Genomic DNA, 16,763 nt, shown 5'->3' on the forward strand with positions numbered 1-16,763 from the left:
TTAATGTGTCAGTGCATGTAAACACGGCCTACACAAATGCAGTTTACATGCATAGCGTGCACAAATGCTGTTTATCACGTAAAGACCTGTCTTAGTGGCTTTGCAACACATAGCAAAAAAGATTTGCTTTCTGTATACATTGCAAATATAACATGAAGAACTGAATGTGGCAAACATTATAACCATTGACTATACCTTTGGAATGTACGATAGTCTCTTGTGTATTCTAAAGGATTTATTCCTGGAAATCTACAAATTAAAATAGTCCATCTTGTATTCCATTGGAGTTCTTCTTGGAAAGCAAATGATACACCAACAGGCAATAGAATAAGGGAGGAGACTAGTACTCCTCTGGGTACATCTAATGCCCACTCTAAGTATATTGCACAAAACCGGTAACAAGATGTCTGCTAAAGAGCTTTACTGTCAAGCTAGATCTATATGATGGTAAAGTTACGGTCATCAAATGCCAAACTGCACCTCAAGGTATTTTGTTACAACGTTAGGCATATACCAGCTGTTAAAAATTGGGGTTTTGTTTGACTGGGGTATGAGCCCGGTTCAACCAGCAACCACAAACCTAGTCAGAGTGATAGGCAGGCAAACCCTAAATTAACCTGTGCTCACCCTCTGGTAGGTTAGTAGAGAGCAGTCAGGCTTAAATTAGTGGCAATGTGTAAAGTATTTGTGCAACAGTTCAAGCAGTAACACAGTGAAAGCAACACACAGAAAGATCCCACACCAAGTTGGAAAACTAGATCTGAGTTTAATTAATAAAATAAGATCAACATGACACAAGTCTAATTAGTAGAACTGGAGATATTGATTTTGAAAGTTTATAGTGAAAAATACAATAGGGATATCTAGTCCTGCACGACCGGGACCAAAACTTAAATTCAGCCCAAAGGGATGAAGTGTGGGCCTGCTGCAGGGAACCAGTTAGGCCTGCTAAACAGAGTACCTTAAATCCTGATTGTGTAGCATTGCGTGAATCCACGTCAAAGATGCATTGAGTAGTCAAGAAGGTACAAGAATTCCTAGATGCAGCAAGGCTACAGTGTATGGTCCTGATGTCTCAACATTAAGGATCCTGTCAACGGGGCTTCTGATGGAAAGTCAGGTGTGGAGGAGTAGGCGAAGCATCAGTTCCGATCAGTGGTGAAGCTGCAAAGTGGAGTTTCATAATTGAGGCTGCCGATGACGGGGGATGCATAGAGTTTGCGCTGGGAAAAGCGTCGCACAGTGGCGTACTGAGGGCAATGTGCCAGTTCTGCTGGGGGTGTGCCAGCCACCCAAGGAGATGCATCAGTTCTACTTGAGGATGCGTTGATTAGCAGAGAAGATGCATTGGTTCAGCTGGCATGCTCCTTAGGCCCACTTCTAAGGTTCCAGGACTGGGGTGGCATCACTTGGCAGAGTAGACTCACATATAGCAGAGTCCAGGTGCAGGAGCTGGAAGCCTGTTATTCCCCTGAGGCTTCAGATCAAGAGTCCAACCAACTATCCCTTGGAGTCACTCAGAGGTCTAGGGTCAAGAGGTGCAGGTCGAGTCCTCTTCATCCAGGCAAAAGGCCAGAAGGCAGCAGATCAGAATGCAAAATATGCATCCAGCAGAGTTGCAGTCCTTCAACAACACAGGAGTCTTTCTTCCTGGCGGTGGATCCACAGGTCCAGAAGTGTACTGAAGTGGTAGTGTCTGTGGTCCAGTCTTTATAACCAGTGGTGCCTTTGAGGTCGGAGAGACTTCAATAGACCTGCCAAAGGTGCATAGATATCCAGCCCTGTACTGGCTCCAGACTAACTATGGGGGGTACACAGCTTCTCCCTCCCATACTGCTGGCCCATCGAGACACACCTAAGTTCCCATTGTGTGAGGCTGTCAAGGAGGAATACACATAGCTCAACCGCCCACTACACCCAGCACTGCTTAATTTGTCAAAAGAAATAAGTGCCAGGGCTCTCATCGAGAGGCAACTGCAGCTTGCACCACACATTGTCCCTGCCATGTTGCTAATTACAGTAACAATACTACTACTAACCATCAAACTCCTAACAGTGTGACAGTTTAGACTATTTTAGGCCTCCAAATCTATAAAAAGTACTTGGGGTGGGAGTAAATAGTCAATTTTAATGTATACTGAATTAATAATTAACTGTTGTTGTGGTCCTCTCTAAATTAGCCAGAAAGCACCACCGTCTGGCAGACAAGCACTGGTGCTGACAATTCAGTGCCAAGCACCTGAAACTACCGGCTCAAATTAAGCACTGATATCCAGTCATGTGATCTGAGACAGGCTGCAGGCACCAAAAGGATTAAACAAGAATAGACCAACTTTCTAAAAGTGGCATTTTCAGAATTGCAATTTAAAATATGCCTTCACCATTCCATTAACTTGAAGGATTTATCTCGTGACGAATGGGATTACACTTATAAAATATAATATGGTAATCCCAATGTTATCATATGGGAGAGATAGGCCTGCAGTAGTGAAAAACAAATTTGAGTGTATCAAAAAACCCACTCAGTGATTCATAGATGTATGCACACATCTAAGCACTTACCTGTAGATTCTCTCATACATGCTGTCAATGAACGATAGAACACTATCAAAAATACTTATACACCTATATCAACATTACACAGCAGCACACATCTTATTCACATATGAAGTCACATATGTAGGCAAACAATGGATCATACTTACATACTTACTTAACTACACACTTATACAAACACCACTTCATCTATTCATTTAGATAGTAATTCATACTTAGTGAATTATAAAATCATTATTACAAGTATATAGTTATCCATACAGTCACTCACACAATCATTGAGTCTTATGGATACTTATTTATATACAACAACTGACACATACACTGCCTTTTTTTTCTAGTTTGTTGGACATGTACCATTGAGAAATATATTTGCTCATCACCACGCCCTTAAAGAGATTCACTCACCCAAACTGTTAGAACATGTAATTTTAACTTCATATATCTACTGAATCAACTATTCACACATCTTTGGACAGTCACACACCCCCAACGAACCACACACACTTTCACTCTCCCATAGAAATACTCAGTTATCTAACCAATAACTAATATAGACTTTCACATAGCTAGTAACCAACTGGAGAACCAGTTTACACAACAACTGACAAAGTGATACAGATATTCGCACAGTTTAGTCCCTATCCACTATATTTTGTGAGACACTATAAATTGGTCAAGTAAACAGTCAATTACACTGCTACTAAATCCTCCATCCAAATATTTCTTTATATATATCCACTCATTCTTCAATGCAAATTGCTATATATATAATGCATATTTAAATAAAGAAGCAAACCAAATTCACTGGATAATGTCATCAGTGATGTCATCAGTGATGTCATTTGAGATGTCATCAGTGATGTCACTGACCATGTCATGAATGATCTAATATGTGACATCATCAGCAGTGCATTGCAGGTGCGCGAAATATAGTTAGTCCAACTAACTATATAGGAGCAATTTCAATGGTTTTGTATGAGTGAAATGTCCAGCAAACTATAACACCCCTAAAACTTTTTTTGAGTGAATGTCAAAGTTTTTTTTAAAGCTAATTCCTAACTATATAAGGCCTGAAACCTATGGTTTTTTCAGTGAATATATATATATATATATATATATATATATATATATATATATATATATATATATATATATTTTTTTTTTTTTTTACAAAAACAGAGGCACACTTTTAATTCTTTATTTCTGAGTCGTGCACTGTTTGCCCTTTAAAATTGCATGCTTGAGTTTATGCTATAATAGTCTTCACATTTAAAAGCATTTAAGTAAAGCATTATCTCTCTCCAGAAGGTCCTTTTGTACTTGAGGAAAGGAAGAGTAGGCAGGTTCAGTCTTCTATATCCATCTGACTTTCTCTGCAGTCAAAGTGACAAAAGCATTGGAGGGCGGCATCATTTAGGACACTGACTCTGCACTTCTCCTGATAAGATGATTAAAGGAAAGGTGGGATGCTTTGGTTAAAAGGAGATCAAATGGGATCCTTCCTTGAGTTTCTTTTGCTCCCATAAACCAAAGGACCTTGTCAAATACTTTCCATAGAGAAACATGCAATGCCTCAATAGTGATTTTAGATTTAGTAATTGCCCTGGTTGACTCAACTGGTTACATATAAAATGATGAGCTACGGTCGGGCCTTAGTGTAGCTTGTTCAAATGTACTGCAATGTTGCTAGATAGCACTAAAGCATATCCTAGGACTGATAAATGATATTGCAAGCAGAACTCTGCTCAGCTCTGCAGGAAGCAAGCCAATGCTCTCTAGACCAGGCTTAATAGTCAATATGATAATAATGTCAGCTTCTACGGCCATCGATTATTTAATATTATTATAAAAAAGGTTTATATACACCGCTGGCAAGACCTAAGGGCATCAGAGTGCTTTACATCAGTATATGTCCAACATCAAAATAACAAGTAGTATCAGAAACATTAAGCCAAATGAAACAGTAAATATTCACATCCAGTGTAACAGGTATAATCAATAATTAAGTTGAATTGAGTCAAGTCAGTATTTAAGCATGGGGAGGAGAAATAACGGGGAGGGGGTCCAAGGAGAAATGAGAGTGGAGATGCCTTTTGCTGGGCGATCGATGATTCACTAGTTGTGGTGACGGTCGAGGAGGAGATCCTTTAGCTGTCTCTTGAAGCTCAAGAAGGAGGGGGTTCATCCTGATATGCACTGGTATGGAGTTAGACACTTTAGGGGCGTTGCTCAAGTAGGAGCGTGCCAGAGTTTTTTTTTCATGGGCTTTGGGTGGGATGAGGAGTAGGGTGTTTGAGCTTCTGAGGTTTCTCGTCTGTCCTGCATTTTGAGTTTAGAGGTGAGGTAGGTTTGTTTTCTAGTGTGCAGGGTTTCGTGGGTAAGACAAGCCGTTCTGAAGCTGCAGCAATCTTCAGTGTGGAACCTTTTCAGAGTTTGGGAAATGTGGTAACATTTTTTTGATTCCTGTGACCTTTCTGGCTGCTGCATTCAGAGTGGCTCTAAACTGTGGCGGCTGGTATTTAACACCAGTAGAGGGGCAGGTCATGGGCCGGTGGGTGAGGAGGGTGAGGGAATGAAAAAAAATGAAATAAACACTTACCTGTCGGCCGCCACTGCCTTCTCTCACTGTTAGCCCGCTTCCAGAGCAGGAAACAGGAAGCACCCAGCTCCCAGCTTCCCGATAGCCAATCACAATGCTGCAATGTGTTTTGATTGGTCTGAGTGCCGTGGGTCGGCACTCAACCAGAGAATGGGAGGCTGGGCATGTTCTCCTGCGCACTTGGAGTGGGCAAACCACTCCTCACCTGCCCTGCCCTGTGAGAAGCGCAGCCCCACTCCTACCCAGCTGAGCAAGGGGAAAATTAAAATGATAATAACAATGAGTTATTATAATTTAATTTTTTCATCTTTGCCAGCCTCATTGGGGCGACAATCCACTGCCTTAGCGGAACAGTGACCACTGGTTCTAAGGGGTGCAAGGTGTGATTTAGCAGTGTCTGTGAAGGTGGTGTTCCTGTAGTCCAATCTAGCCAGTACCACTTCTTGTGTGGCAGAGTTGAGATCCTTCTGCAGTGGGTAGGGTTTTATTTTGTTCAGAAGTTTCAGGCTGTGGATGGTGTTTTTCACACTATTCTTTATATGATCTTTCAGGATGAGTTTGGAGTCTTGGGTGATACCTAGACATTGGACAGAGTCGGGCAGTGTTAGAGGGCAGTTCAGGGCATCTGCGTATTTTATCCATTCTTGCATCTAGGGGAGCTGCTCTTTCTCTGATATGAGCAGAATTTCCATCTTGTCTTGGTTGAGTTTCAGGTGGTTTTGAGGTAGACAGTGTTAGACTTCTTTGAGGGTGGCATTTCTAGTGTCTTCTAGTGAGGAGATTTGTATGTAGAGCTGGGTGTCGTCTGCGTAAAAGGGAAATTGGAGTTTTGCTTGGTTGAGGAAGATGGTGAGGGGTTCCATGTAAATATTGAACAATGTGGGTGAAAGGATGGATCCTTGGGGGACACACCAGTTTATTGCCGGTGTATCCTAAGTCTGATTGCTTATTTGTATTTGTTGGGCATGGTTTTGTAGAAAGGATGTAACCCAGTGTAGGACCACCCTGTCCACACCAATTCTTTTTTGGAGGGAATCCAAGAGAAGCTTGTGATTGACTGTGTCGAGGGCCACCAGTAGGTCTAAGGGTATGAGTGGGCAGCATCGGTCTGTATCCAGAGATTTGTGTAGGTCATCAACTATCTTCAAGATAGCTGTTTCTGTGCTGCATCTGAAATTATTGATGTTGTTCGGGTCTGCTCCCAGTTTTTTGATCAGTGGCATGACTTGCCCGAGTTTGAGACAGTCTGCCATCACTGCAGTCCTATGGGATCTGTTTATAATCTTAGTCCAGAGAGAGGGGATTCGCAAGGTGGGAGGAGTGCTTGGACGTAGCCAGCAAAGTAGATATGTAGGTCTCTGTGAGTGGGTTTAAATACTTCCAGTGTCTGTTTTATGTGGGATTATTGGGTTCTATTGTACTCATATTTGCCCTGTGGGGTAATCTTTGCTCAAGAGGCTGTGGGGTGATGGGGGGCAGTTGTCTTCATTTCTGGGAAGGGGGTTCCCATTGGATGATTGGTTGTGATCAAGGGAGAGCTTGATCTTTGTGATTTTTTTATTGAAAAAGATGGCAAATTCATCACACCGTGGTTTGGGTAGCTGAGAGTTTTTTTATGGCCGATTTGGAGGTTTTTGGATTGATGATTTTGAGGAGCTCTTTTGGGCAATGTTTGGCCTTATCTAGACTGTTGTGGAAGAAGGAGGCTTTTTCATTTGTGAATTGTTTTATATTTCCTGCATCCCCTCCTGAGCTGGTCCAAGTGGGCTGTGGATGGGTTTGTTCACCAGAGTCTTTCGGCTGCTCTGAGCTGTCTTCTTTCAGTGCTGAGGTCTTTATTCAACCAGGATCTTGAGGGAGTATTTCTTACCTTTTTCAGTTTCAGAGTGGCTACTTGGTCCAGGTTTGAGGACATTGTTGTAGTGGGTGGTGAGTTCAGTTATAGAGAGGTTCTCTGATGTGGAGAAGGGGTAGTAGTGATGTAATTATTTCTTCAAGGTCCTGTAGAGGAACTTATTTTATGTTTCCTGTCGATTGGAGTGTTTTTTTTTATGTACGACTTAGGTGAGGAGACACTTTGTGATGTGAAAAAAGATGTGGTGGCCCAACCAGTCAACAGGGAGGATGCTGTCAATGGATAGTGTTTCTTCATGAGCTATGATAGCATCCAGGGTTGAGCCTTTATTTTGGGTTCGACCTTGGCAGTGCTGAGAGAGGTTCTGACTGAGTAGGAAGATTTTTAATGATTGGATTTGAGCATTGCTTTTATCATTCCAGTGAAGATTGAGGTCTTCTTGGATGATGTTATTGGTGATTGAGAGTGAGCAGTGTGTTATCATGTCTTCTAGGTGTTAACCAAAGGATATTGCGTTACCTGATGTGGGATAGAGTAGGTGACAGCTCATTGCTATGTTGTCTTTCTTCCTGATGCTGATATGTTCAAATGCATTGTAGGAGAAGGTGTCTGTTTTACTTATGTTGATGTTGTTCTTCAGAATAATGGTGATGACTCCGCCGGGGCAGTCCTTCCTGTCTTTCTTTATGATTGAAAACACAGATGGGACTAGCATGTTCATGATAGGATATGAGAATTCATTTAGCCATGTTTCCGTTATGAATGCAATGTCAAAGTCATGGGGATCTTGATGAGGTGTAATGGTTAATGGGTTGATCTCATTGGTATGGGGTTTCTTCCTTGTCTTGTGATAACCTGTATTATAGAAGAGAGGTTGAGACTATTAGATGTCAGGTTGTAAGACTTGCCTTGTTCTGCCATCTTGCTCAGAGACAGCGTAGCAGTCGTTCTTTTAGGTCACTGAGCATTGTTGTTGAGAGGGGCTGCGATCTAGCTGTGTGGCTGTGTCTTAGCTCGTCTTTGCTGTGTGCTGTTGTATGAGTGGGGGAGGTGGGGTCAATGGGTGGTATGTGGACAAATATTTAGGTTCTCTGTGATATAGTTGAGACCCTGTAATTGTTTATCTAGTTGGTTTTCTATTTGCGTGCATGGGCATTTGCTTTTATGCGGAGGGAGTGCGGGATGATCACTTCATGTTGTATGGGGTAAAGCCCTCTATAGTCTGAGTTGCTGAATCAGTGAGTTGCTTCACATTCTAAGGGGCAGGGTTGTCCAGGGTCAAAGAGTGTATGTCAGTAGGAGCAAGACTCAGGGAGTCAATGGGGAGAGATTGGTGATATCACTTGGTTCTTTATTGGTGATAGCAGGATTGGTGTATGAATCCAGTCGGCCCCTTTAAAATGGCGTCATCAGCGTATTGTTGTGCACATTAGGAAGGCAGTAGAAGTTGGGGACATGTGCCTCTCGTTCGACATCTCAAGAGTACTGGGAGGGAGGGCAAGGGAGAATGGTTTGTGCATAGGGGTGGAAGACGGAGGACTGGAAGGGTTGGGGGTGGGATTCACTGTGCTGATCTGACCTAAGCTGCTGTTCTGAGTTGGGTTTGTAAGTCTCTCGGTGGGCGAATCTACCCTATTCTGCAATCTAGGGGTAGTGGTGTGGAGCAGAAACCTCCCCAATTGAATGGGTTCTGTACCAGTTTGTCATGGGGGTAAGGTGGGTAATGAGAGGGTGGGTGAAGCTAGAGGTGTGACTCATGAGTGTTTCATTGAGAGGGAGGAGGGTAGTAAGGGAGGGTGTGGAGTCAGTAATGTAATTCGTGAGGGTTTCATTTTGTTTAGTATTCTGTGGGGAAAAGTCACTAGAGGGGAAGGATATTTGCGACAGTGATATGGCATTTATTAGTGTAGGGCATATGGATTGACAAGTGCAGATATTGGCATCATTGGCTTGCATCATGATAGTCCACTTTTTGAAGATAGTTGTGGTAGCATTACCTTTGAGCGTGGGCAAGTCAGAGATTGTTAGTTTATAAGGGATGTTAGTGGCTTTGGTAATGTAGAGGTATTTTGTTTAGGATTTCATTCCACTTCACAGGACGGGTAGTGTAAAAGAGCAGGTCCGTCCTCTGGGGGCTGTTAGAGGAGTTGTAGTATAAGTCTGCGATGAGCAATTTGGGGTGTTGTTCCATCAGTTTTATATTTTAGCTACTGAGGTACCTAGGTTGGGAGGGAGGGTGAAGAAGAAGGAGTTTGGACAGTGAGGTTTCAGAAGGAGGGGAAGGGTAGGGATGGTGCCTCGCAGCAGCACTGTCTGGCAAGGCATCTGAACTCTGTGAAGGAGTTGTCAGGGCACAATATGGCAAACTTGGTAAGTTGCTTTACTGTTATATCGCTCAGATTGAGTAGGTTGCGAGCACAGTGCTCGGGTGTCAGGGCGCTCCACTCATACCCGAGCACAGTGAGCCTCATCAGAGAGCTGCATATCCAACAATAGTCCTGGGTGCTGAGTGTGTCCTATATTAAGCGTGTGTGAAAAGACATAATCTGATGTATTTCCTTGTCCTCCTCCCACCCTCTACTAGAGGAGCAACTCATTTCCCTTAATCCTGAGTTTGTCTTAGTTTAGCATGGGTCTTCCTTGGGAGGAAAGGGGCATTTCTGATTGGTGATTTAGTTAGTTTTTTACTTACTGCTCTGCAGTCTGGGTACTGCTGCCACAGTGATATTTGAAAGTACAGTGTACAATAAGTGCACAGCTTCACTGCCTGCTACTAATGCAGTCTAAGCTCAGGCAAACAGACAGTACGGTTCCCTGAGTGGACAGCGCTCACTGCTTTCTTTACGGCGTAACCCCAGTTCAGCCCAGAGAACCACATTTGAGTGAAGGTGGAGGGCTCCCTCTGAAGATGGCAGATGGCAAGCTGGGTTTAATGTCTAGCAGGCATATCACTCGGTCGTCGTGGCATGTGCTCCCCCCACTCTGCCTTGTCGGCAAAATAGAAAAAGAGAACAGAGTGGCAGTGGAATCGCTCCAAGGGGCTCAAGAGACAGCTTGAGTATTTCATAAGCGCAGGGCAGCACAGCTCTTAGTGGTCAGGGGACAGTGCTCTCACGTCTATGAAGTGAGCCTTTCCACTGGGTCGGCGGCATGTTCCCTCCACCGGGGTAAACAGTTATGATGATTATGTGAGCTGCTAACGTAGTACAGCACTGCAAATTATAGACAGAAGGTAGCGATGCAGAGTCTCAAAGGTCAGGAAGAGCCCACGGGACCCAAGCACCCTCTGTACCTTTATTGAATTGGCCAACTGGAGGACTCTGGCTCCCCAGCAATCAGACTTGATCATCAACAATCGGGGATGGATGTGGCAGTGGAAATGTATTGGTGGTGTAGTAGAGGGTCGACACTGCTGAGCGGGAAGGTTGTGGTTTGCAGCAATGTCAGGGTCCTCACTCCGAGGGCCGGTGAGCCCGGGGCTTGGGCTGGCAGGAAGATGAAGTGTAATTGGCATCAGTGCTGCGGGGCTTCAGTGGGAGGTAGAGCCAGTTTGAGTGAGGGGGATAAGCAGGAGCCAGTGTCGGATGAGAGCTAGTCGGGTCTCTAAACACCCTCCAGTCAAGATGGAAGAATCCTTCCTCCCTCCGGCTCATATCGGCCTCAGCACTCGGTTCAGGATGGGGGGTAGAGTGGCTTCAGTGACCCTGCAGCCAACCTCATTAAGCTGTCGGTCACCGAGATTTCTGGAGTGTCAGGGACATTCTCAACTTGATCTAGGCTTGCCTCGGGTCGGGATGGGGGTTGTGAAAAAAGACCCGTTGAGGAGGAGAATAGTCCGGTAGCGAAGAGGCTGTCACTGTTCGAGCCTCCGGACTATCTCATAAGGTTGTGGCTCAATAAGTGGAGGTTTCTCCTTTGCTTTTGGTCTACGGGGACGGCCTTTGCAGAGATATGTACCGAAAAGGGAAAAATCTCTTACAGGCTCAACCATCCGGTGACCATCTGACCTTATCTCCCCTGGCTAGAATATCAAGGGCTAATGTGCATGCTGAGTCTTCGTTTGTGAGCTTTAGAGACATCCTACATTGATCTCTGTCTATTTTTAGAGGAGCACACCCTATAATATCTAGGTACTCTACACATTTCTGTGGAAACGTCATACCCTCCTTCACTGTTTGGGGTGCTGCAAGGTAGGATTCTTGAAAGCTTCCAATGGAAGTGTTTGCAGAAAAATGCCTCAAATATCAACAATGAAAATGAACAGAATGCATTAAAACATATCTGTAATTCACCGCAATCTTCTCTTTTCAGAGGAAAGAAGCAAAAAACCTAGACACTACATTTAGGTAGCACACAAAGATGTTTACGTCCCAAAACTGAGTGTAAGCGTAGAGCCAATCATATGAGAGAACCATTGACCTAGGCTTACTCTACTGCAGCAGACACAATATTCAACTAAGTTTCATTGCAGTTTTTAAAATTGAAAGTTGCAAACTAAACTGTCTAAGCACCATCATGAGAGGACCATCACGTGAAACCACTTACTGGTATCTTGCTTGGTGCATCAGAAGCAGACTCCAGTCAACAATCACACCGCACAACAGCATGCTTGATACATAAATCTGTTAATTTATGAGACTAACACTTTGCTTGGCTGACCAGTGTTCATTAAAATCGGGAGCCCGCACAAATGACTTACTTCCAGGTTTTCAACTGACTGTGCACCATAATCTAACTCATAAATGATTTCCAGTTGATTGGGATATACCTCTGCCAATTTAGATGAAACAAGGGTTTGTTTGGGCAGACAGGCTATAGCAATTTTACCCGGTCAATTTTGTTCAATGGTGCTATAAAATTTGAGCACAACTGTGTACCGTAAAGCAAGTAGGTGCATAATAAACATTGTGTATTTATTAACTCAAATATATGCACTGAGAAATGAAAGTGGCTACACAAAGACCCACACATGTGTCCAAACACTAATATGTATTCAGTAACACAAATTTAAAGGCCCATGTCTGTGTATAGTAAACTAAATATGAGTGAACGAAAACAGGTGTATGTATGGTATCACATGTTTGTGTCAAGACACGCGTTCGTATGTGAAACACATTGGACGATGGGATGGTAATCCTTTGTATAGACATAGAGGTTTTAGTACATTAACAAGCATGCAGAAGGTCATGCATGTACATGAATACACTTGTAGTGGATAAAATGTGCAGTAAGAAACGTATGTGCACTAGAACACACGTGTTCCAGTGATATATTTCAGCCAGTCCAATGCACCACATAGATGGGCCAGTCTGTCCTTAGCTGCTAATGCCTTTGAGTTCTTCTTTCCGCAGTGACTAAAACAGTGTTATCCTCCAGGTATTAGGTTGATATATGTTAGACGGTCTTGAGCGGAACTGATGACTTTCATTGTCAAATTAATCAGCACCTCTGCTTCATCAAAGCAGCCCTAGAGGTCTCATTTGCAATAATAAATTAGAATCTAGTCTCAAACCCTTTATTACAGTCCCACCAAACTGAGGTCATGAGAATGGAATTGAGGATAACTATTTAAAATATCTGTGTGGGGGGGGGGGGCAGATTAACAATGTGGCTACATTCAATGTGACTACATTCAAGAACAGTGAGGAAAGAGAACTCTGTGTGAACCTACTAAATTTGGTTTAATAGAAAAACGACAGAAAATGAAGCATGAACTTAAACAAGGAAGGGAGCGAAAACGTTAAAAGTCAGCTACAGACGGGAAACAAGAATGAGGGTACCGGGATAAGAGGAAACTCTAACGGATGTGAGTAACTATCAATACATTTACTGTGGGGAAAGCTAGGCTGATGAAGAAAGTATTATGCAATTAGCAGCACTTACAGCTGTTCTTAAGAGCACCTTGAGTCCCCTGATAGAGTGCTCGACTTACTTGTCTTTCTGCTGTGGTGTGGCACACCTTCCTCTTTTAGGATGTCCTTGAGAGTCCCCCAAGAGAACAAATGGGTCCACCATTCTGAGGTGTCTCCATGAAGGGTTGGCACTGCTGTCTGTGATGATGAGCCAGGCGATGCTTGGAAGGGCCATTATCTCCTGAGTGATCTTCTCCATGCACCGGCCTCAGTCGGAGCTCATCCAGGTGCCCTTTATCTAATGGGCGTAAGTGCCTGGCCTGTGACTCTTCTCCTAGTTGGTTTGGGTAATGCACCTATGAAGAACACCAAACAACGCTGCATATGTAATCCACAATGGCACAATGTATTACAGAAGGGACTTTGCGACTCTTTTTGTGTTAACAAAGTGTGAGCCTATGTTGCATACCACTCAGTACCATTTGCGCAAGTGCTGTACTTTATATAACAAAGAGTTGTGTAAAAAAAAATGCAATCCGTGTAAATTGACTGAATGCCTCATAGGCAAGGCATGGAGAGAATAAAATAAAACTGGGGTTTCTTGACTTGTGACAATGTTGCTGGACATAATGAAACCAAAGCCCTGCAGCAATCCTCACATCACCTAGGAATTGAGGTCAGCTCAATTCTGGAAGTGCGTGTGTATCCTCACAACCCTGCCCTTCTGCCTTTCCCCTGAGATTATGAAAGCCATTAGACATGCTTTAATGGATTTTGCAATCCTGCCCCTGATGGTACTGTCAATTGGTGATTAGGAAGAGCTGTTTACAAATCTGATGATTCAGCACAGGGCACGCGAGGCAGGCCGTGACAGAGGTAAGATGGACACCTCCATTACAAAAATGCATGCAGCCATGGACAGGCTATTAAGTGCAAGCAGCAACGCTGAGCGAAAACGTGCCTAATTCCTGTAGTGAAGCAAAAATATTAAAGTATTTTTTTTACTTGAATTTTAACGATATTATTTTTATGTATTCACAGGATAATCCAGCGCTGAACAAAAACCCTTGGGACAGTTTCAAAAACACAAGTGACTACCAACACTATACCACATTAAACGTGTTAGATTCAGAGGCAAAAGATGCTTTAGAACTAAGACCCTCAGAATGGGAGAAGTGTCTCAACTTGCCTCTAGATGTACAAGAAGGTGACTTTCAAACGGAAGTGTAACCCAATCACAGCAGACAGGGCCGGAAAACAGAACACGTCATTACACTGACACGCGTCTGGGACTCTGCAAGCCTGACATTCATACCTGGACAATGGCGGCTACTGTAATGTCAAGAGCTTCATGTGCCAAATGTCAGTGTTTTTTTCGTCGTCTCTCACTAGCCAATCTAGCGGGGAGCCAGGTGTACAATTCTTACCATCATGTGTTGTAATTACCCGTGGAATGGATTTGTAAGGTAATCTTTATAGATAAACCTCAACGCAACAGTTCATGTTGTACCAGCTTCATTCGGTTTAGTTTTCAAAAAACTTCACCATGGAGCACAATGTATATATTTATGCAGTTTTTAAAGTTTATAACAGTCTGTTTGGCCATTACTACACTTTTTACTTTATAATATAAAAAAAGCAAAGTTTTGTCATTAAATGAATGTTTGTTGAGCTACATTCTTCATTGCTTTAAATGCAATAAAGTAATAATCTCACTTTTATATGAATAATATATTTCACATCTTTATTATTGCAGTTTTCTCTGGAAAGCTCAGAGTAGCTCTCCCTGCTGCAGCTGTATAAAATATTTAAAATGTTGTATGGTGTAAATAAACTTTTGTCTACATATCCGTTTTATGGCTGCCTTTGTTCCTGGACCTGTGTCTTGAAAATATGCATTTTTGTACGGTGGGGGAGTAGATCGTTGGCACGTAGTAAAAAACACAATCGTGCCTTTTTAATTGTCACTGCATGACTCTGCGGAGGGCGCTTATTATTCACGCGTAATATCGACTTGGAACAGCTGCACCACAGGCCGCACACCGCCACTCTTGGGGAAAACAATATTCCATATAGTTAAGAGTTGTCATATTCTGGCAAAGGGTCTGTTTTGTAGATACCTTTTTATACATCTGTTCTACACAAATGAGCCGACGGAGAGTGACAGACAAAGAGCACTGAGGCAGGTGCGTAAGACGCTGTGAATTAGAGCGCGGCCCGTTATGTAACCAATTTATGAAGCCAAACTCGGAAGGTTGTTTAAAACACTGTAGGCTGCTGACAGCAATTGCGAATAGAATTTTTTATGTTGAAGAAAAAATTCAGCAAAACTTAAAGCTATAAAATGTATAACAATTAACCTATAATGTTCAGGGTTTAGATATCCCGTTCACGTGATAAACAAATCAGGAATTATTTAGTCAGATTACATTTTTTAATACAGAGTGTTCATTGTCAGGTCTATGTTTTGGAAATATCACATTCGGTGTATCTGTCATCATCAGAGGTACAATTCAGTCCAGAAATCTTAATTAGTATTACAGTAAAATGGATCACTCTGAATCCGGAGCTGCTCGTCCCTGGCCTCATCATTGAGGCCTGTCCCATGGCCAGTTTCTTCCCCATGTCTCCAGCCTTAACATAGTCCTGCTTTTATTTCGGACTTTGCTCATAAGTGCCCTCGTCGCTTTCTGCTTTTCCAAGCATCGCTTAGTGGTTGCATGTTGAGAGAGCGGGAAGGGACTAGACTGGGAAAAGGAGCTCTTGATTCTGAATAATAAAGATTAGAATACATTCGTTATTTCCTTATCGTCACTCCTCATCCCGGTCCGCAACAATAAATATGTACACCAGCCTCCATGGCACTGATAACTTTCAAACCAAAATGTATTTACACAGTTACGTCCCACCTCTAAACCATTATACACTTAATTGCAGCTTAGAACACAGCCTTAGCAAAGTTCAATGACGCCTCCTTATTCAGATCTATTCTGTAGCATGTCACAAAAGCATTTGGAGTGGACCAAGTGGCTGCCCTACATATCTACTCTAATGAAACCCCAGCTGTCTCAGCCCATGAAGTGGAAGTTGCCCTTGGACAGCATCCCTTCAAATTTTCTGATACCTCTCATCCAGCTAAAGCGTATGCTAGCGTAATGATTTGTTTCACACATCTACTCGGAGACGCTATCAAAACTTTCTTCACTTTAATTGTGACTCCATAGGCCACAAAATACACCAACAATGCTCTTGTAATGTTTAAGGATTCCAGATTATCCATCCTCAACTCCTCACCAATTACAGGTAGTATGATCTCTTGAGAGAGATAAAACTGCTTCTGAACCTTAAGCCTAAAGGTATGCGCTGGCTTCAAAGCTGTTCCATCTGGCAGAAACTTCATATAGAGGTAAATGATTACCAATAAAGGTAGCTCATTAAATCTCTTACCTGAAATCATTTCCAATAGAAAAGCTAGCTTCACCACATTGATGAGATGACTGCTGTATCAAGAGGCCAAAACGTCTTCTTTTGTAAAGGACTACAGATAAGTCACAGAAACCGCATGAGTACCTATTACTGGCCTTCTTAATCTAAAATGTTTCAGCCATTTCAAATCTAAAAGGATTACTTTAGAAATATCCCGACTGTTACCCGAAATGCCTAATGGTAGCCATAGAGGTCTCTAGTTGTCAGTGGCTTGCACCCTGTCCAAGTAGGGACCCTTCTTTCTAGTTAAGATAAGAGGATTACACACCCAAGATAACCCCTGCTCACCCTCCTTGGTACCTTGGCACAAGCAGTCAGGCTTATCATCAGAAGCAATGTGTAAAGCTTTTCTACCTAACAGACAGAGCAACACAGTAAAAACACTACAGATGGACACCACACCAGTTTAGAA

General features: G+C 42.8%; 1 protein-coding gene across 3 annotated transcripts in view; it reads left to right on the plus strand.

Moving 5' to 3' along the window:
* Positions 1-14,711, plus strand: part of ADGRB3 (adhesion G protein-coupled receptor B3) — a 1,725,994-nt gene extending 1,711,283 nt beyond the window's left edge. For all 3 annotated transcript variants that reach the window (XM_086926462.1, XM_086926464.1, XM_086926463.1), the window contains one exon: positions 13,907-14,711. In XM_086926462.1, coding sequence (XP_086782588.1) covers positions 13,907-14,095 — 189 coding nt within the window. In that variant the 3' untranslated portion in view covers positions 14,096-14,711. The remainder of the gene's footprint in view (positions 1-13,906) is intronic.
* The last annotated feature ends 2,052 nt before the right edge of the window (positions 14,712-16,763 follow it).

The sequence above is a fragment of the Lissotriton vulgaris genome, chromosome 6 (assembly GCF_964263255.1).
Source record: "Lissotriton vulgaris chromosome 6, aLisVul1.2, whole genome shotgun sequence".
Taxonomy (NCBI): domain Eukaryota; kingdom Metazoa; phylum Chordata; class Amphibia; order Caudata; family Salamandridae; genus Lissotriton; species Lissotriton vulgaris.